General features: G+C 44.6%; 2 protein-coding genes across 4 annotated transcripts; one reads left to right on the top strand and one right to left on the bottom strand.

Moving 5' to 3' along the window:
* Positions 1-1,854: 1,854 nt before the first annotated feature.
* ZDHHC4 (zDHHC palmitoyltransferase 4) lies at positions 1,855-11,442 on the top strand. 2 transcript variants are annotated; one of them, XM_074596483.1, is made up of 7 exons: positions 1,855-2,294; positions 2,702-2,832; positions 5,207-5,280; positions 6,949-7,127; positions 7,228-7,353; positions 8,012-8,256; positions 9,333-11,442. In XM_074596483.1, the coding sequence occupies exons 2-7, from the start codon at positions 2,710-2,712 to the stop codon at positions 9,615-9,617; spliced, it is 1,032 nt and encodes a 343-aa protein (XP_074452584.1). In that variant the 5' UTR covers positions 1,855-2,294; positions 2,702-2,709; the 3' UTR covers positions 9,618-11,442. The 2 variants fall into 2 exon arrangements, with proteins under 2 accessions (XP_074452584.1, XP_074452585.1); XM_074596484.1 differs by lacking the exon at positions 5,207-5,280 and having other exon boundaries at positions 1,890-2,294; positions 9,333-10,423.
* On the bottom strand, positions 11,352-20,835 carry E4F1 (E4F transcription factor 1). Of its 2 annotated transcripts, none has more exons than XM_074596481.1 (14): positions 20,537-20,835; positions 20,046-20,197; positions 19,809-19,908; positions 19,202-19,407; positions 18,871-18,991; positions 18,438-18,590; positions 17,949-18,115; positions 17,190-17,417; positions 16,755-16,860; positions 16,019-16,236; positions 15,448-15,646; positions 14,059-14,219; positions 13,130-13,192; positions 11,352-12,464 (listed from the first exon to the last, which is right to left on the bottom strand). In XM_074596481.1, exons 1-14 carry the CDS (start codon positions 20,691-20,693, stop codon positions 12,117-12,119), a joined length of 2,379 nt encoding a protein of 792 aa, XP_074452582.1. In that variant the 5' UTR covers positions 20,694-20,835; the 3' UTR covers positions 11,352-12,116. The 2 variants fall into 2 exon arrangements, with proteins under 2 accessions (XP_074452582.1, XP_074452583.1); XM_074596482.1 differs by having other exon boundaries at positions 19,809-19,905.
* Positions 20,836-20,999: the final 164 nt, after the last annotated feature.

Here is a 20,999-nt window from a genome sequence, read left to right as displayed (position 1 = left end):
TTCACTATTCACTGCCCAAACAGGCAGACAAAACCACTGCAATGGGTATTCTATTTTTTTTTTCCAGCAATTGAGGCAATTGTTTCTTTTCCCTCCATTTTTAAGTGACTTGAGAACTTTAAAACACTGACAGTGAATGTTAATGCCTGCAAGAAATTAGTTATGGGATTCCAAGCTAATGAAAAGATTGTTTCCTTGAAGGTCTTCTGCTAGATTTTGATCAGACAAGACTTTTCACTCATTTGCACATCACTTGGATTGAATCAGCTTCATTTCTCTCAGACCCAACCTACCATCAAAGTATTTGCTGGCTGTTTTGTCCTTGAGCACGGCCTGTAAGGTCACTGAGGGTGGATGGAGCTCCGTGCCGGTGCTGCTGCTCGGTGGCACTGGCTGCAGCTCCTGCCAGCAGCTCTGGGCTGTGCACAGGGCACAAACCCTGCCCGTCCGCCCGCAGGTGAATAAACCACCTCGCACCCACGCTGCCGCCAGCCCCGCATCCCACGGCCCCTTCTGCGCTGCCAAACTTGCCAGGTTACATCCGATGTCCCCCACTAACCTACAGCTGTACCTGGAGCAGTACAGAAATTTTGCTGTATCAGTAAGGAAGGGAAAAAATGGCTTTTTCACAACATCCTCTATCAGGAGCAAAGTGCCTCGGGCTGCTCTCTAGGGTAGCTGTGCCCTGGCAATATTTCGGCTGCATTTCGCTCTCTCGGCTTCTGGTTTGGTATGTTGTGGGCCAAGAACTTACCAGAGGAAAAAAGATCTCCTTCCTGAAACCCAACCTCACCTCCTGCCGCCATGTCTCCTGTCCAAGCCAATTAATTTCCTCTCGGTGTCAAAGCAGCCTGAGCACCCCACGGAGAGCTTACCTGTCGTGCCCGAGATCCAGCCAGTAGCAGACTGGGACCCAGAGCCGGCAAAATCATCACAGCAGCCTCAAAGCTTTTGGATCAGTTACCCGGCGGCAGCAACCGGCTGAGTTTCTATGGCAAATTCTACCCAGGCACCGCGTAACCCAATCAGCCGCTCATTAGCGGCGCTCCAGAGAGCACGGACCGTGCCGGCTGCGGGGACGGTTTCAGTTGACAGCCACCGCATAAGGAACCGGCACAGGACGTTCATCTCCGGCAGCTTTGGTCCCCCTCAGGCCGGTCCCAGATGAGATCCCTGCGGGGACTCCAGCACACTCACCCCGATGTCTTACCGCACATGGGACGTGATGGTGTGAGAGGAGGCTGCCTATTAAAAGGGGATATAGTGCTCAGAGCTGCACTAGAAGACAAAAGGATTTTGCTTTAGAGATTTCACCGAAGGCAACAAATCTGAAGAAGTTTTTGCGGATTTCTACGGAATTACACGGGATGCGCCATGCCAGTTGGCAGTGTTACACAGAACCCCTGCAAACAGAAGAAAACACATCAACTGCACTCAACTCATGGTAACGGGCTGCCCGGGACCGTAAGAACTCTGCACACAACTCTGGAATTTACAAAAATGATAATTTTTATTTCTACTCCTTTAACCTTCGTGTTCTGCTGCGGAGGAGGGAGGCAGGCCAGAACGAGCGGCTCTCCCTGCCAGCCTCGGCGCCTTCAGGAGGCATGGCCTGATCGCTTTGGAGCCACCTCCCGGTGTGTGGCCCAGTGGCGGCCCCGGCCCGGTCCCGCCAACCCGCTCCCCTCAGCCGAGGGACGGGCTCCTTCCCCGGAGCAGCCGGGCCCGGCCCGGGCGGGTGCTGGACGCCGGCTGGCGAGGCGCCATCCTTGATAAACGGACCTCCCGAGCGGGCCTCGGGCAGAGCGGGCCGGCCGGGCACCTCCGCTTCCGGATGCGACAGGCCCTTCCGCCGCCGCAGATCGCCGAGCGACCGGGGCGGCGGGGGCGGAGCTCGGCGGTCGATTAGCCGGCCTCTGGGGAGCGGCAGCGGCGACCCGATGAGGGGAGTCCGGGGCCAGCGCCCTCCCGCCCGGTGTCCTTCGGGGCTGGGGACCCTCGACGCCCCGTAGCCCCGACTGTGTCCCCAGGGCACCCTGCGGCTCCCGCTGCCCGGGGGCTCGGAGGCCGCAGGCCCGGCGCAGAGCCCCGAGGCCTGGCAGACACAGCTGCTCCCTCCATAAGCTGCCCTGTCGCTGGGTCGTGGCCTGTGCAGAAGCACATAAAAGATTGAAATAAATCCTCTGCTGTGGCGGAGGGGATGGAGTGTGCCGGCTGGACTTAGGCTGGAGAAAAGGAGGCTGAGGGGAGACCTTCTCGCTCTCTACAGCTGCCTGGAAGGAGGGTGTAGCCAGGTGGGGGTCTGTCTCTTCTCCCAAGTAACAAGTGATAGGACAAGAGGAAATGGCCTCAAGTTGCACCAGGAGAGGTTTAAAGTAGATATTAGGAAAAATTTCTCCACAGAAAGGGTTGTCGAGCATTGGAACAGGCTGCCCAGGGAAGTGCTGGAGTCGCCATCCCTGGAGGTGTTCAAAAGATGGGGAGACGTGGTGCTGAGGGACATGGTTTAGTGGTGGTTTTGGCAGTGTTAGGTTAACGGTTGGACTCGATGATCTTGAAAAGGTCCCTTCCAACCTAGACAATTCTATGATTCCTGTGTCATAGCAATGCACTAAACGGTGTGAAGCACGGCTAGGCCCAGGCACTGCTGCAGAGAGCGAGCACTGAGGGGCACTAATAAGCTGCTTCTGTTGTATTGCAGGGCTCAGGATGGACTTTCTGACGCTCTTCTTGATTTACTTGTGTTTTGTGCTCACTACTATTGCTCTGCTCTGCATCTGCTCAGGAAGAAAGGAGGGTTTCCTCGCAAGAAGTGCCAATGGTGCAAGCCAGGTAAAGAGCTGAGCTTTCAGAGCGATGATCAGCCCCTGTTCTGGTGGTCTGCCCTAGTTAATTGTGCTAAAATTAGTGCAATGGCTGTATTTCTCCTTCATAAAAAATGCTAGTATGTGTGGCTAGAGTGATGATATGGTATAATTCATATTTCATCCTATTTTGACAACTGCTCTCAAGTAAGTACTAATTGATTGAAAATAGAAATACGCTTCATTTTAGCTGATGAAATCCTGCCTAAGCAGGTAGTAAAAAAAACCCATTTGCATCTTACAGCTCCTGTTCCTGCACATGCCAGTCTGGCTGGCTGCAGTCACCGCAGGGTAATAGTAAGGATGGAACTTCTTACAATGCTAAAAGTACATTGATCAGTAACATCGTAACACATCAGCTTTGAGAAATTAATAATGAGGCTCCAGGTATTTGAAATTTTGTGGTATTTGCTGAGGAAAAGGGTGGGAGGAGGTTTGAGGATTAAAATAAGGAGATAATTATAACTGGTAGCAAATATTTTAGGGGAAGCTCTTTAATGAGAATCTGTAATAATGCTTCAGGCTGTTGTTTCCTAAGAAAGGGAGAGGAATGAAGGGCTTTAGAAGAGGATTAAGAATTGCCATTTTATTGTAAAAACAGAGAATGAATTGAAAAGCTACTAGTTTATTTTTCTGTCTATTGGGCTGTGTCTGAATGAAGAAGGGAAAAAAAGGTGGAAGGGAAAGGATAAGAGAATTATAATTGAAACTGTAAATATTTAATGCTGTTTACATGAGTCTAAACAGACTGATTTTTTTTATTACTAGTATTATACTTTCTTTTATTTTGCTTTATAGACATGCAAATCATTGTGCTGAGAAATGTATTATTTGCCCATATTCCTTAATAGCTGCTTCTATGAAGCATGTGTAACAATCAGCAATTAAAATACTGCTGTGATGTAAAGTCACTGTCTGGAGAAATGTAATCGATACTTTTACGCATGAAATAAATATAGGTAATCCTAAATAATTTCTCTAGACACTGTATTTCAAATTCATTTCTGACTGTAATTAATGAAGCATATAAGCCTGGAAGTTTGTTGAAATTGTTTGACTGTGCTCCTGTAAGATCTTTTAAAGTATTCATTGTGAGCAGCATGAAATAATTAACTTGCACAGGGCACAGCTGTTTCTAGGTCTGTGGCAAGTCGGCTTCCACCCCCGGTCTGTTTTCCTTGCTGACAGCAGTTCGGTTGTGCGAGACGGCTGTATTCATTGTACAGGCCTTCTCATTCTCTCATACTTTGATCATCACTGCAAGCACAAATCATACTTGTAAGAGCCTTTTGCTTTGGTGTAAGGAATGGCTGAAATACAGGGGATTGCTCTACTGTGTGTGGGGGAGTACTGGGTGTTGAATGTAATGGTGGAGTGTACTAACACACATACAGGTGATTTAAATTTGAATTTTGCAATTGCGTGCAAGTTGCTTTTCTGTCTAGTTGTCTGATGTGTTTCCTAGTGCAGTACACAGCCTCTTTCAAAAAAGGCTTGTGACTTGAACTGCTGATATGAGGCATAACAGTTAAAAGAAAAATATTTAACATCTTCTCAACTCTACATATGCTTTTTGCCTTCTGGTCTTTCACATCGGAGACAAGAACCTCTCACTGCATATTTTCTTTCCATGTCAGCTAGAAATAGGCTCAGCTGCTCTAATTCCTCCACCACTGAAGGAGCAGCGTGTTGCTATAGAGATCTGTCATCTTCTGAACAGCAGAGCCACGCGATTCTGCAGTCACAGACTATTGCTGAATGAAGACAGTTAGTTTCCTTCTTCATTATATCTAGCTGGTTTTGAAATGGGAATTAGATAGACATGGAGTTATCAGACTGGATCATAGCTATAGTTGAAGAAACTAGGCGGGGGGTGATGGGGTTGGTTGGTTTGTTTTTTGTTTGGTTTGGGTTTTTTTTTCCTTTTTGTGGAGGATAGCAGGCTTTATCCCTTTGCTTATCTTCGCTTGCATCTGTCAGATGTCCTGATGAAGCATACTGTAGTTAGGAAATCACTCAGTTCTATCCCCTGCTTAACCAGTTACCCAGTCTATAACCCGATATAAGCTCCTTATAACTTTCACACATTAACCCAGATACCTCTGATTGTGCCTGCTGGGCTCCCGAGAATATGGAACCCCACTCCCATTTTGAAAACACCAGCAACATTCCTGCCTATGTTCTTAGGAGCACAAATGCTTCTGAAAATGAGCTTCCGCCCCAGTGATACGGTTACAATGATATATATCTGAGGGATTAGGTGACTTATGTTTTTGTTTGAACGTTCCACGAGGCAGAAGTGATGTGCAATTCGGGTAACAGAGTGTTTTCATTTGCTTCAGGTATTGTCGTTTATAATCCCCACGCAGCTCCAGAGAGTGACACAGAGGGCACTTCACAGGCTCTTCCACACAAGGTATTTCACTTTGGTTTTATGCTTTTGATGTTATTTTTTCCTAGTATTTTTGGCCACCATCAGAGCTTTCGGTATTATCATTAGATGTTTTCTCTTCCTTAGGGGTGCTTGTCAGGGATTATGGATTCCCTTTAGGGTTTGCCACACTTGTCTTTCTGTTCCTTGCTTATTGTTGAGAAGATGGTACCATGAAATTTTTTAACGTATTGACAAATAAAGATAATGTGGCTCAGTAGCTTCCAGTGTAACAGATGTTGGTCACACTGGTGGGAGACTGCATCCACAAGAGAATTACAGCAGACTCTCTGGCAGCTGCAGAATGAGTTTAGACAGAGTTAGTGATCCCCATCCTCTCCCTCAAATCCCATTAGTCTTAGTCCAGCAGCTTGAATGTCCAGGTGGCTCAAGGAGAAGCTGCACAGATGCCAACTTGCAGCCTGCTGTATTAAGATGAATTTTGTAGTTTCCTGTAAACTTTGGTGCTTTAGGATCTGCTTCAGGAATGATTTAAATACCTTTCCTCTGGGGGCAGCAACTCCAGTATGACAGACACTTCAGGGGCATAACATCTACAGCTGTTGAATGTGCGCTGCAGTTGTTCTGTTGCTTGCTGTGTAGATTCTCTGCTGTTAAGTTAACGCTGCCCAAGAGAGAGTGGTTACGCTGTCAAATGTGCAGTCAGCAACAGAGCAATTATCTGATGAGTCTGGTGTAGTTGTCATCGCTAGATTATGCGGTGCGCTAGAGGCACTTTGATCCTCCACACACACCCTTCGACCGCATCACCTCATTCAAGCAAGAGATTTTTCAGTTCACGTGAAAGTCCAGTGAGGCACAGCACTTGAGGGTGTCTTCTTGTAGCCCTGCAGTTGGGAGGAAACCCTGCAGGATCCTGTTGGATTGCACAGGAATGGTGTAGCAGAGAGCAGTAGAGGAGAGCTTGTCTGCAACAGACTTCCTGCTGTAGTAAAATAAACATTACTACTTAAAACTCATAATAAAAGTCCAGCAAACTGACGTGTAATGCAGAGAACTGTAGTAAGTGAACATTGCTCTCCTAATGCGTGGCTTTTCTGAGCATCTGTTTGCCAGGCTGCTGAAAGTTGTTCCTTAGTATGCTGCATCCCAAACAAACCTGCATGCCAAGTGGTTGTGCAAGTTGCTTCAAAGAAGCTGTAGGTCTGCCGACAGGTTGGAACTAGTGTTGGCCATTGCTAACCTCCCACCACACTTATTTCATAACAGCTGCTTATATTATTACATTTATTTTTTTTTAAGATTACCTTTTACAGAGGTTTTCTTTGCTTTCAGAGCAGCACACAGCAAATGTCTTCTGGCAGAATGTTTTGTGGCCTATTGCTATGGCATGTTTTGTCAGCACCAAGGGTGCTTTGTACTTGACTCTCTGTTGGAAAAAAATAAATCCCAAGGACATGACAATAATGGAAGTGAATTTAGCTGGCATATTTAAAGGAGCGTATGTGGGAAGAAGAGAAGGAGAAGCCACTGGATGGAGAAAACGCTATTAACATGCAATCCATGCTGGCCTGAAAACCTAAAAGAGGTGTCTCCTTGCATTTGGAAAGTCTTTGCTGATCACCTCTGAGAGTACTTGACCTGTTAAGCAGGATGCTGAGTATTAAATAGACTGTCCCCTTTTTGTTCCAGAAGCTGTTTGTTTGTTGTCCTGCACATAGCCTTGCAGGCTGCAGTGTATGGGGAATACACATGGGAAGTGTTTGTTTACTGCTGGGAGCTGCAGTTCCACCTCCTCTTCCTGCTGCTGCCCTACCTGCTGCTGGCTGGGAACATGGGCTGCTTCATTCTCTGCTCCCGGGCCAATCCTGGTAAGCTCATGCTGCTTGTGAGCTGTAGACGCTTGAAAACAGAACCTAAAAAATGTTACAAACACCATTACTTTTACTGTTTTTCTTGTTTCTTTCACAGGTGTAATAACAAAATCAAATCATGCATCATTGATTAAGATTTACGAATATGATGGTGTATTATTTCAGAAAGGCATCGTGTGTCCTACGTGCAACATGGAGAAGCCAGCCAGATCAAAACACTGCCGTAAGAATCTTAACTTCCTTGTTAAGCGTAACAGTAATACTGTCCCAAATTAATTCTCCATCAATAACTGCAGTTCACACTACATCTGTTCGGTTATCCAGCTCAATGCACAGAGGAATGTGTTTGTTTTATTGGGGTCCCGGATCACAGCTGCCCTTTCCCCATCCGTAGAACTGTTTGGCTGCTGTTTCTTCTCACAGAAATTACCAGTTCCAAGGGTGTCAGTTTGGGTCAGGAACAGACAGGCTTTTGAGCATCTAGAAGTTAAATGAAAAATTATCACCTGTCAAGACCTGAGTTCAGGGGTTTGTGTTTCTCTTGCAGAATTTGCTGTTGTCATCTGAAATAAAGCAGGGCGCTACAACCTCTACCTTTCATAGGCTTTTCTAGGCAGTACTGTCAGAGAAACCGAAGCCTTTGAGCTGCAGTCTTGGTGAAAAAAAGAGGAAATGAGATACATGTCTTTGCTGTTAGTATTGGGTTTTTTTATGATATGCAATTGAAATTAATGTATTTGCTTAGGAAGCTATCAGTTAAATCATGACCATAATTCTCAGATTTCTTTCAGATGAAAAACTATCCTAAACTGTGTAAAAAATCAAATTGATTTCTTAAAAAAACAAATAACTGAACTGTCTTGTTACTCACTCCTCATCAGGTTTCTGCAATACATGTGTACATCGTTTTGATCACCACTGCGTGTGGGTCAACAACTGCATCGGTGCCTTCAATGCAAAGTATTTCTTCCTCTACCTCTTCACACTGACTGCTATGGCTGCCACCATTGCCATCATCACAGCAGCATTTCTCATCCAAGTGGTGCTGCTGTCCAATATGATGCAAGGGAGTTACGTTGACGACCAAGGACAAGAGCATGCTGTCGAGATTCTCTTCCTTATTCAGGTAAGTTTACGCTGCCTGGGTTATTAGCCTATAAAAAGGTTTATCTCAGTCTTTGCTTTCAGAAGTCTTTTAAGTCCACCTGTTGTCACAGGCAGAATGTGGACAGACCACAGTTTTTTTTACCAGCGTACAGGCCTCATTAAGTTTAAAAAACTGCCATTGCAGAATACTTTAAAAATATGGTATTTTTCTTACAGCACTTCATTCGGCTCTCCCATTTTTCGTATTTTTGTTTACAGACTGCTTTTACTCATATCTGATTCATAAAGAATGACGTTATGTTCCGGTGACAGTCTACTGTAATAACGTTTAGGAAACAGTTAACAGTCCTTGAGATACTTTCATGGAGATGCTAAAGCAGGACCCTGCTACCCTGGCATTTAGATACTTGGGTATTTTCTCTCACATACAAGCAAGGGGTGACTTTGAGTCTCTCTAGCACTTGAGTCATTCGCATTTCAATCCCCTCATCCCTTTCTGTATGGCAGTGAGGTGATAGTAGTAAATGCTTTATCTTTTCCTCATCCTAGACAACAGATGTTTCAGCGTTGAATCCTTATAAAGGGATCTTGGTCAGGGAATGTTTGCTCGTGTTTGAGCAGTACCATTACCGCTCCTCAGCATTGGAATTTAACTCAGAAAAAGAGCTACTTAAACTGTATTGTGTCAGCAAAACCCGACGTTGTACCAGATTGTAGCCTCTTCATTTGGCAGTTTGTTTTCAGATGATCTGCATTAATGATTTTTTTAATTAAAAAAGTGACAAAAAACAAACAATCAAAACTCCAATATGAAATACAAACACTCAGAGATAGATGGGTGTAGAAAATACTCCCACGTTAGCAAGGCTTGTGAGGAAATGCATTTCTGGAAATTATGCTTTACTCAAAGATTCAATCCAGAATGGACCATCACTGAGCTGGATGGGGAATAGGGCTGCGTCCTTGTCTCTGGGGCCGCACAGTTATGTGTGCGTATGGATCCGCATTTCAGCTGGCGTGCTGCAGTGGTCGCACGCTTCCACGTGATGTAATGCTCCAACTTTTTAACTAAGTTGTTATTTTCTTTCTTTGCAGCACCTTTTCTTGACTTTTCCTAGGATTGTCTTCATGCTTGGTTTTGTTATTCTTCTCACACTCGTACTGGGTGCTTACTGCTGCTTCAGTCTGTACTTGGCCTTAACCAACCAAACTTCCAATGAATGGTGTAAATCCAGACGATATGGGTGTTCCCACCATCTAACATTGCAGCCTCATGACAGACAAGTTGTCTACGAAAACATTTATTCTAGAGGAGTCTGGATGAATTTAAAGGAAATCTTTAAGCCCCCTTCAGTGTTGGAAAGAAAGAAGAAAACCTGAAGATATTACTCTCTATCTATGCATTTTTTTTAACTTTTTGTAAGACTTTACTTCAACACTCTGCTTTGATGCCCCAAACAACTTTTGTAAAAAGATGACTGCATTTCAATTAAGTAATTGGAAACTATGTTTTCATAAAGCCAACCAGTCTTCAAAAAACTAGAGTTCTCCCGAGTTTATCATCTGTAACACTACTCGTACCAGTTGCGACAGTGGCCTCTCGGTCTTTTCAGACACAATCGCAGTATTAAAGCAAGCTGTACTAGAGATAGGTCCAGCTAAGGAACACATACACAAGGAACAAAGGAACACTTTTTTTTTTTTACAATTACTGTTTCTATGCTGCATCATAGCTCTGTGGAATAGGCAAACTGAGTTCCTAAGTTACTTTGGTACATCTAAAGTAGGTCTTCCTGCAGGAGACTTTACAGGAATATAGAAAAACCCCACATGTGGAAGCGACAAACATCTCAATGCAAGTATTTGTCAACTATTCATGTGATTTTATTTTATTTTTTTTTGTTTCCCCTGCAGGAAAACGGTAACTCCCAGCTGGCTGTATTCAGCTGTGAGTTACTATTTGCAGCAGTATTCTGATTAACAATGTCTCAACAGAGCACTGTGGAAATTACTTCACTTGGTGAGATCTCTGAGGTTAAGCCTTGTCCTCTTGCTTCCGTGTTAAGAGGGACCAGCAGTGAATTTGCTGGTACGGAGAGGCAAGTTGGGTCCATCTTACTGAAGTGAATCTTCCTGTCTGTGTGTACAAGCAAGGGATGAGCTAACAAAGAGCTGCTGTGAATTTTGAGGAAGCCTCATCTTTTTGTGAGTACCTTTTTCACAAATGATTACCCCATTACTGTTAACAATACATGGAATAGGTTTCATGTATTTAGCTGGAAAACCCCATGATTATGGGCAGATTCTTAGCCTGCAGAAACCATGTTCTACGGCAAATTTGTACTAGTATGGAGCACCTTAATTTCAGAAAGGAAACTACTATTAGTGCTATGTCTACCTGGTAAGTCTCTTTCTTTATAGCTAGTTTCAGCTCGTTCAAAATAAGATGTCCTTTCAGCCTTAGAGCCATGAAAATGTGGGACTTTGGGGCAAAATTTCAGCATCCTGAAAAGGGTTTCTGGTATTTGATATTGAGCTCTGGACATAGAGGTCTTGACGGATTACAAACTTAATCCTTCCGGCATTTCTCATCTTTATTCCATTGTTTGATATACCTGTTCACAGTAAGAGGCTCAACCACGTCTTAGGCATTTCTCTGTATTTTGGGCATTTTGCAGCAGAAGTTACAGTTGCTGAGGCTGTTTCTAGGGCTGCCCACCTGCATCACTGAACAGGCCACTTCAGAAGCACAGCAGTGATAGTCTTCCGCTTCTGTCCAGAGATTCTATGATTCTCTAGGTGGACACTGAAAGGCACTTCATTGGTGTCCCTCAAGAAAACTCTCCGCCTTAACAGTGGAAGACAAAAGCAAACTTACAGCTGTGCAAATCACCTTCTGAAATCCCTCCAACTAGGCATCGCTTGAAAGATTCCAAAGCAGAGATGTACTGGCTGCTTTTAGAGGCTTGTGCTTGTTTAGGGAAAAACAGCGTGTTTGACTCACCCAACAATGAGGGTTTCTTACGCACAAGGTTAAGTAGCCCTGTTCCCTTCTCTTCTCTTTCCAGAAATTCTTGGTTTAGTGATAATAGAGCAGAAATTGGAAAAAATATAGTAAGAACTTTAAATAACTTTATTTTTAAAAATGTATTTATTTACATGCTGAATCTGTACAATATGCAATTAAAAATCCGTATATGGTTTAAAAAAAAAAAGGTCATATACAATATGGCTTTACACACCAACAGACTAGCTCTCAGAGTAGCCTGCCTGGCATTGCAAGGGTACAATAATGCATTCTTTCATAGACCAGTACATAAGGCTACTTGCCCAGGACATAAAATACAAAGAAAAATACTGTAGTACCATGCCTTAGGAGGACTAAAGTAGTGAGGTTAAAGGCATGAAAGTTTTCTGAGTGGTGGTGAATGCACACCGGAACTCCTTAGGTTTGGTTTTCTTGATTGGTTTTTAAATGCATATGATTAAGCAGTCTCATATGAGACCCTACGTAGTTGCTCACTTTCTGGATTCTTTTAAACACCAGCACACTACTGTCCTGTGGTCAGAGGTAAATGCTTTGCAAAGGATCTTCCTTTATTTGAGGCAGCTGTACAAAATAGTGAGCCTGTCAAATATGACGTATCAGTCACTTCCACAGTATAACCACGCAGAGGTTTTTAAACTACTGTTATTTCCATTTTAAACAGAAAATATCTCGGGGCTGTACCATCCTGTCAAGCCACTTACCTATAGAAGCATTCTCTCCCTTGCTCTCTGAACAATTATAATGGCAAACTTAGGACTGATCAAATTCCCCAAACTGGAGAAAAATAGTAAGCTTTACATTAACATCTGTCACTAGCTGCATGCTGCTCATTACACAATCACAGTCTGCACTTCCACCTCCCCCTCCTGGGAGGCGATCACAAACTCTCCTGCATGTTCCATTATTTCAATGTCCTCGGATGCCACCATCGTCACCATTGCTTCTTCCGTCTTGATGCTACCCTCTGTGGTCAGCACTGCTCCTTCTCCGATAGCAGACGCCAGCGTCATAGCGACCTGCTCCGTGAGGCTTTCGGGGGTGGCAATGGTGATGGTGTCTGCAGCATCTGTGGTTACTTCAGAGTTTTCTGCCATGGTGACGTTCTGTACAATGATCTGGTGACCAGAGTTTGCTTGATTTACTATTTGTTGCACAACCTTCATAATGTGGCTGTCGACCTACATGAAGAGAAATGAGGCCACATTATTTCTCAGTGTATTGTACTGTTAGAAATACAGACAATTATCATCACCATAAACCCTGCTTGATGAGCAGCAGAGCAGTAAAACAAGCAGCATTTAATTCCTGTTTTGTCCAGCTGTTCACTGAAGTTCCCATCACCCCGAGAACAGCAGACTCCTAGAACTTGTCACACCTCATGCTGCTGAAGATGTTGCACTAGCAGGGCACTTCTTACAGAAAGTCAAACTATTGTGTACAGAAAAACCTTAACAATACACGCCCAGACATTTCAACTGAGTGAATGCAATTCAAGAGCCTAGCCAGCCCCTAACTTTGCAGCAACCATTAGTTTTAGCACTCAGGAATGCCTTAAGAGGACCATTTCTCCACAGCTGAAGTGTTATTGTACAATTCTACGCAGCTGGCAGCTATGTACACAAGTCAGTAGCGACCATCACTGGGACGATCTGGGGTTAACAGAGCTCAGTCAAACCCATTGTGACCAGTATTATGGTTTAATACAGACAGGTCTGCAAAACTACAGAGGTAGGTGAATTAATTATTTGAAGCTGGATTTATTTAGCATGACTTTTAGACACTAGAAGTGATTTGGTTCATCTACAGCAAGTCCCCAAAATAATAGTTTATGCAGATGCTTTACCTCATGTCTTGTTCCCTCTATTATTTCCGTTGCTTCGCTGGTCTCCATGTCTTCAGTAGCAGTCTTGAAAGACAAAATATGACGATTCACTTTTTAGATTATTACCCAAAAAATCTTTTATTACCAAGATATAAGACACTAAGATCTTTCACAAAAGTCTTTCTGTTTCCCACATAATGCAGCAGCTACTCTCAGGACAACTCCTCTTTGAAATTCCCTCCAAATCCCATTATCAAGAGCTACTTGAAAGTAATGCAAAGTGCTCACAAATAACCGAAAGAGAACATCCTCTCTCAGCAGGACTTGGCCAACTGGCAGATTTTTCTCCTACTGGAGAAAAACTATGGCAGCAGTAAAGGGACTCAATAAATGAACTGTGTCATTCTGCACGGATGAGTACTGGCTCTTTGTCACGAAGGGGGAGAAAGCAAAATGCGTAATTCATTGCTTTTGGCAGCCACGGACAGTTAAAAACAACAGAGATTATTTTGAACAAAATAAGCTAAATAGAAATGGGAGAAAATAGTAGGTAAAAGTTGAGGGAAAGCTGAAGCAAGTTTGTGAGGACATAAAATCTGGTATGGTCAGAAATTCTTGGTCTCAGCCTTGTGATGAACTACTGTCAATCTTCACTGCGTTCTCATTTTCCTGCCTACGTTATGTGCAGGGCTTCAGAAGGGTGGAGGATCTTCCACTTCAAAGGATCTTCCTTTGAGATACGGAGACCGTCGAGTAGGCTCCCAGTGCTCTCCTTCTGAACAAGGTTAATCCTACTTATTCCTAGGGTCATGCAGGCAGGGATAGCATTGGCCAGATCCTGTTTTACTTTCTCCCAAAAGCTTAGATGATGAACATGCACGACTGCAGTTTTTACTGACAAAATACCATGGTAAGTTCAGAATGAGAAGGCTGTTTGCCCCACCTCTTACCTCGATGATGTATTCCTGAGTGTCCGCCACCACTGAAGAAAACTCTACCAAAACAGTGTGAGGATCTTCAGAAATGACTGTTGCAGCTAAGTTGTCAGCTGACTGACTTTCCTCAGACACCATCACTTCTTCCACCTCTTTCAAAGCAAGCAGGCAGCCACCTGAATGGTATTCCAAAAATGCCAGGAAAACATTAATTTTCATAACCATCTCAAATACAGGAATACCTGGAAAATACTACACAGCACAAACGAGACCCTGTTAACAGGATGTCACTGACAAGCAACCAGCAGTCAGACAACAGCCTCTCATCCCACCAAGACAGGACAAATAATGGCCTACGAGAGGCCTACATGACACCAGACAATAGGACTGAGCCTCGAGCAGAGCAACTGTCCAGTGTGACTTCAAAAAATACACAACTAAGTTCAGATGCGTAGAACCATGCAGGATTTCAAAAGCCGTACGCGAAGAACATACGGTAAGACTTTTATATTTTAAGTGGTATATCTTTTCTGCTTATGCATTACACTTCAGTATATATCTAGGAAACTATTTTTTTTCCTCCAGTAAACTTGTATTGTCCTTTACAATCTCAATACGTCATCATCACTACCTGAAGAATTTTGAAAATTCATGCTTAGGAGCTAAAGAGCAGCGGGTCCAGTACGACTAATCCAATCAAACAAGATTATCTGTGAGAAGTTAAAACTCTGCTTAAGACATTTTCCTTGCAGAACATCCATACTTTGTGTTTTTTACAGGATTTCATAAACCCCAAAAACTAGTACAAATGTAATGCCAAAAACACCCAATTGGCAACTTTAACCGTAACAATGTAAGTTTTACAGTCTCCTCACCTCTTTCCCAATACAGTAATCAACCTCTCTCTAGCATTACTTTGCGAAAACATTAATTTTCTCCCTCTTTGTGTACAGCCTTGGAACAGAACCACTTTACAGTCTGGGGTAGACTCTTGTACAGGGTAGGGTCTGTCTTCCCCACTTAGGGCAGTGCTGACACTGCCGAGACCACTTAAGCCAGAGTTTGGAGCAGGGAGCCCACAGCACTCCTGCAGTTAAGATCCTTAATGCAAATTCTATTTTTGTTATCTTTGTCGTTATTTACGTGATCTAGATTTTATATTAGAACTGGTTTATGGCTGGCTGTTCAACATCATTTTTGGTCAGAAAGATCACAATAGAAATATTCCTTAATGTAGATTAAAAAAAATAAAATAACGCATCTCCTTCTGATGCAACTGAGATGCGGATAACTGAGTAGCCTTGGACCAAGGTCATTACATCCACTCTTCAGCCAAAAAGCAGCTTGTCCAAACCAAATTCTAGAACAAAACACATCCAATGCAGACGAGCTTTGCCATCTCACCTTTGGTTTTTAAGTGCCTGTTAAGAGTGCCGTGCTCTGCAAACCCTCGTCCACACTTGTAACACTTAAAAGGCTTTTCCCCCGTGTGATGCCGGATGTGGCGGACCAGTGAGCCCTTTTCCCGAAAGCCTCGACTGCAGTACTGACAGACATAAGGCTTATCCTCTAAATGCGTACGGAAATGAACTTGCTGGGCATTCTGTAAAAAGAGAGAAGCAAGAGAAGGGCAGATAAAGGGAATGACAAACTCAAGCAAGCAGTATTTTGGCTTCTAGGGTAAAATTCAACACCTTTGAGGGCTTCTTCTCATGTAAGATATGGTAAATACTTGGGTTTATTACTATTTAATTTTTTCACACACAAAGGAACAGTTTCTTCACAAATGTGAAGGTTTTATTAAGACTGTCCCTCTTTTCCCCACTAAAACAAAAGCTCCTTCTGGAGCTTCTGCTCTTACAAAAGGCAGGCGAGCTGGCATTTGTTCTTTCAGGAGCAAAGCCTCCTGACTTCTCCCAGTCCCTGGCTCTGGAAAGGAAAACCTCAAGGCAAGTGTGTTGTGAGGGAGGCACACCTTTGTCTTGTACCGCTTGCCACACTTGGGACAGGAATACGGCCGCTCATCAGAATGCACTCTTCGATGCCCCTTCACGTGTGCAATGGTCTTGTAGAGCTTGCCGCACTCTCCACAGCGGAAACGCCGTTCATTGACATGCACTTCTTGATGCTTTTTTAGCAGATAGCCCTTGGTGAACTCTTTGCCACACTCTTCACACTTAAAAGGCTTGTAATCTAGAGACAGAAAGAGAGAGAACGCATGGTTCATACGGGACAACCAGCAATAGCAAGTATCTAGTACAAGCTGTAGCAAAAATAGGAAAATTATTAGAAAATAATTAGCCCAGAGAAGGTGGGAAATTCTATTTTTCAATTGCGTGTATGGGCTTTGTCTCATTCATAAGTGAATTCTGCTCAAATATTGCTCTTCCGGCCTTTGGTGCCTTTCAAGCAGGAGTTCCAGCCTGTCGACCTATTCTGGCTCACTAACCTTTTTATTGGCCTCATCACAAAACTCTACTTTCAAGGATGCAGTGCAGGCCATAAAACATGGAATTAGTATTTCTTTTTACCCTCTATTCTAGAGCTCAACCAAAGTAAACCTTTTCATATTTGTGTGTTAAGAATCAATTGATTTTGCATGGCTAACAGCCACGTAAAGGAAGGAATCTGAAACAAAGCAAGCTGTACTATGCTTAAGATCATAGTAAGACAGTGCATTTTAGAAAACAGCATAAGCAGTAGAACTTTACCTAAATGACCTTTGATGTGTGTTTCGAGGGAAGCAGCTTCACTGAAGGCTTCATTACAGTGTGGGCAAATGTAACTTTTGTACCCATTTGTTCTTTCTGCATCTGTCTGTCAGAAAGAAAACAGTAAAACATAAATATTGTTATACTAGTGCATATAAATAAAGTGCTGCTAATCAAATTCCCAATTAAACACTCCAGCTTTGACAAGAAATAGATCTATATTGTTAACAGAAGAGAGAGCGTGCACATGCATATTAACGCTACACTTAAAGCATGTGTGAGAAACATAACTATAAAAATTGACATAAAAAACCAGGCACAGGGAGAAACGCGCTGAGGGTAACGTGCAGGGTGGTGAGGCTAACAGGGCTGTCCACAACCAAGCGCAGGCAAGGAAGATTTAAAAATTAATCTATTTATGGAATACAAACATACAGACTCCACTTGTTCTACTTCAACACATTGTTCCCCACAAGACTCCTCTTCTACTTCCACCACTTCATTCTCTAGTTCTTCTGTAGCAGCTACAGCAGGCTCATCTGGCTTTTGCATTTCCTCCATAGCGACTCTCTCTATCACAATACCCGAATTCCTCATGGCCTGCCTCAGCAGATTCTCACTGTTCACTTCCCCCTCACACGGCAGCTCCTCAGGATGCGATTGCTGAAGGAATAAATAGTCCGGAATTGGTACAGCAAATAACACAGTTAGCCCTTTCTTTACAGCAACATTGCTCCGACAGTCATTCTTTCTAGGGTGTGTAACGCTGTGATACAGGGTTGAAAGCCCAACAAGGGAATGATCTCGGATTGGGGAGGGAGTTGAATTCTGTACTCTAAAAACATATAGTCCAAGGGATAAGAAGCCTTTGCTCCTACCAGAGTCTTGTAGCAGGCAATAGTCATCAAAAACACCCTCTAATTTTCTGTATCGTCCAGATACGTAGTGTATCTGGTTGTGTAGGGTGTACGCTATACACGTGCTGCTAAGCTCAGCAGTGGCAGATGGCCAGACAAGGTCAGACCAGAGTCTGCATTCTATATTCTCAGATGAAAAAGAAGCTAATTAACCATTTACTTCCACCGCACGGATTTATTCTTAGCACCTAAGAAAATTTTGTTTATGAGGTGAAATACTTCAAAATACCTCTTTGCATAAAACACATGAAGGATATTTAAGAGAAATGACACTCACGTCTTGGTCCAGGGATTTCGCATCTACAACAGGAAGTTCCTGCATTTGGACATGGACTTCATGAAGAACGTTTCCTTTTGCATCTGTCACAAGGTGAATGACAGGTGAAGTCTCGATGGATTCACTCGCTATTGATGCAACGGTGTCTGCGTTTGAACTACAGGATCCTTCAAGAAAAGCAGCACAATAAATCACTTGGCATACTGCCACCCCTCACCAATTTGCTGTGCCCTACACAAAATGTGTATCACAATATGAGGTGCCTGTTAAAGCCATCTTTGTACCAGATTCTGAAACATTCTTCACAGCCAACACCTGGCTACATGTGCTTCAGGTTAATAGTTTACCTCTACAAATTACTTTAATGCTGGATAGAAGTTATAAACTGAATACCTAAGAAATAACTTTTTTTCATAACTGAGAAAGAATTTATAGTCAAGTGCCAGGACCATGCTCGGTTTTATCAGATGCAATGCAAGCATCACTGACCTGCTGGCAAATCGTCTTTATTGACTACTATTTCTTTGTTCATGTTGAAGCGGATTTTTTCAGTGCAAGGTGTCAGAGATTTCAGGTGCCGAGTCAAAGCTCCTGATTCCCGGAAGCTTTTCCCACATTTCTTGCATTTGTAAGGTCTTTCATCTGGAAATGACAAGAATCAAAACAACAGTATTAAATTAACCATGGCCAGTATTAGCTCTAGGCGATAAACTGCTAGAAGAACGCTTTCAGCTTTCTACAGCGAGCAGACTGTGCTTATCCCAGAACCTTGTTTTGCCTCCCAGCACCCCAAACATTGGGGAGCTCCATGGTCTGAGCTCGGCAGCAGATGGAAAGCAGCAATAAATTCCACTGGAAGCTAGATAACCACGCACAGTGCACTCCAGCAACAAGGAACTCTTATTTTGGAGAGCTGTTTTACCAGTGTGACGCCGATGGTGTCGAATCAGAGACCCTTTTGTCCTGAAGGAAGTTCCACAGAGTTTACATTCATAGTCCTTTCTGCTGCTGTGAGTGATCATGTGAGCTTTGAGGATGCTTGCCTACAGAAAGAATTTTACTTTAAAAGATGTTCCAAATAGCTAAAGAGTTTACGTTTCAACTGTACAGAACAACAATGCTCCTTCTGAAATTAGAACTGTCCTTTTGAAAGTGTAACATGCAGCAGAGAAGCACGTCGAGCCTTTAGATATCTTAGTTCACAGCTAGCCTAAACAACTCGCTAACCCAGACACAGCAGAAGTGATACTCACTGTTTTAAATGTCTTCTGGCATAATTCACATACATATCGCCCTTCTTTATTAACCAGCAGCTTAACCTTTATCAGCTCTGTGGAAATATCCTGCTCCTGATCGTCAGGGTTGCTTTGCTCTTCAGTGACTTCCCCATCAACATGACCATTTGGGTTTTCAAAAACATGGTCTCCTGCAACAATGACTTCTTTGATGTGCCCACTACCTGGGAACAGGATAAAGAGACAGTTATGTTCTTTACAGAAGAGAACTTTACACAACTAGAGCAATTTACTGTTTCAGCATTTAACGCAGTCAGAAGGAGAAAGAGTCACTTTAAGTCTGGAACACAGGTCTTTGCAAAGTTCTCGTTATTGCAGCATAAATATTAAAATGGATACTCCTGGAACAGAGCTTTAAATCTAATTTGTATTAATGCGGAGAGAATTGCAAAGCTGTTCTAGGGATGCCTCTCTCGCACCTTTGAGGTAATGCTCAGTCCCAAGTCACAGTGACACCGAGGTGTCACATATCCAAGTACAACACAAATCAAACAGAAGAGGACACCAGAGGAGCAAACTGTTCCTAACCCAGCAGGGGTATAAAGGCAAGCGTCTCGAAGCTCACCTACTATAGCTGATGCGCTGCTGATTTCCTCTGCTATTGAAGATGCTTCAACAACTATATGAGCAACAGTTATGGACTCCTCGACAGAAGGAACGACCTGCTGTAACAGATAACATTTTTAGCAGAAAGGTTTTATTACCTTTAAAAACATTGTATTCTTTTCTCTCCCCTCCAACCCAACAGACCGTTGCATCCTAATTATTTTGAGCCACGGCTTGAGGAGAAGCCTGCTGTCACCTTTTGTACTTCTTGGTTGAGGAGACCTGCTGATGCAGCAGCCAGAGCTTCTGGAGCGCGCTGACAGACCTTCTGTAACTTGTGCTGCACAAATTCTTCCAAGGAGGTGAACTCCGACTGGCAGCGACCACACTTATGCACGTCATCTTCATCTAGGATTTAAAATTCAGTCATCGGTTTAGGAAAACACGGCACCGTTTACACCGAAAACTTCTGTTCCGCTCGGCCCGGTGAGCTGCTGTGCCCGCAGAGAAGGGACCCGGGGGCGGGGGGTACCGAGGGGTGTTTTCGCCCCTGCCCTGAAGCGGGTTCTGGGGCGGAGCGGGGCGATCCCCCGGCGGCCGGGCCCCGGAGACTCCCCGCAGACAGAACCACCACAGACCGGCCCCCCTTCACCCCGCGACGGGCCCTGCCGCCCCCCAGGCTCCGCTTTCCCCTCGGCTCCGGCCGGGGCCCTGTGGCGGCGGCACCGCCCGCCCCGCTCCTGGTACCTTCCTCGCTGAAGGGCGCCGGGAGGCTGAGGAAGGTGGCGGGGCCGGCGGGCGGCGCGGCGGAGCTGGAGCCCGCGGCCGCCGCCCCCTCCCGCTTCTCGGCCGCGGCTGCCGTAAGCCCCGCCGGCCCCGCGCTCGTTGCCATCGCGGCCTCCATGTCGCAACGAGCCGCACCGCCAAGATGGCGGCTTTACGGCCGTGTCGTCATAACAACGGGCCGCGTGCCGCGGGACGGGCCGCCACGGGGGCTCGGCGGGGAACGCGGCCCCACGCGGGGGTTCCGGGGCCAACCGCGGCCCGGGTGCCGTTGGACGGCGCTAAGTGCCCGACTTCCGCAGGCCCCGGTGACCTCCGACCTCCGTGCCCGGACGGACCGGGGCCTAACGAGTTGCCTAACGAGTTACCTAACGAGCCCGCGGGGCGGCTGGACAGCCCAATGGCTCGCGAAACGCCTCGGGTGACC

This window comes from Larus michahellis, chromosome 8 (genome assembly GCF_964199755.1).
Source record: "Larus michahellis chromosome 8, bLarMic1.1, whole genome shotgun sequence".
In the NCBI taxonomy this organism is placed as follows: Eukaryota; Metazoa; Chordata; class Aves; order Charadriiformes; family Laridae; genus Larus; species Larus michahellis.
The sequence above is the reverse complement of the archived record's forward strand: the minus strand, read 5'-3'. Positions and strand labels throughout refer to the sequence as shown.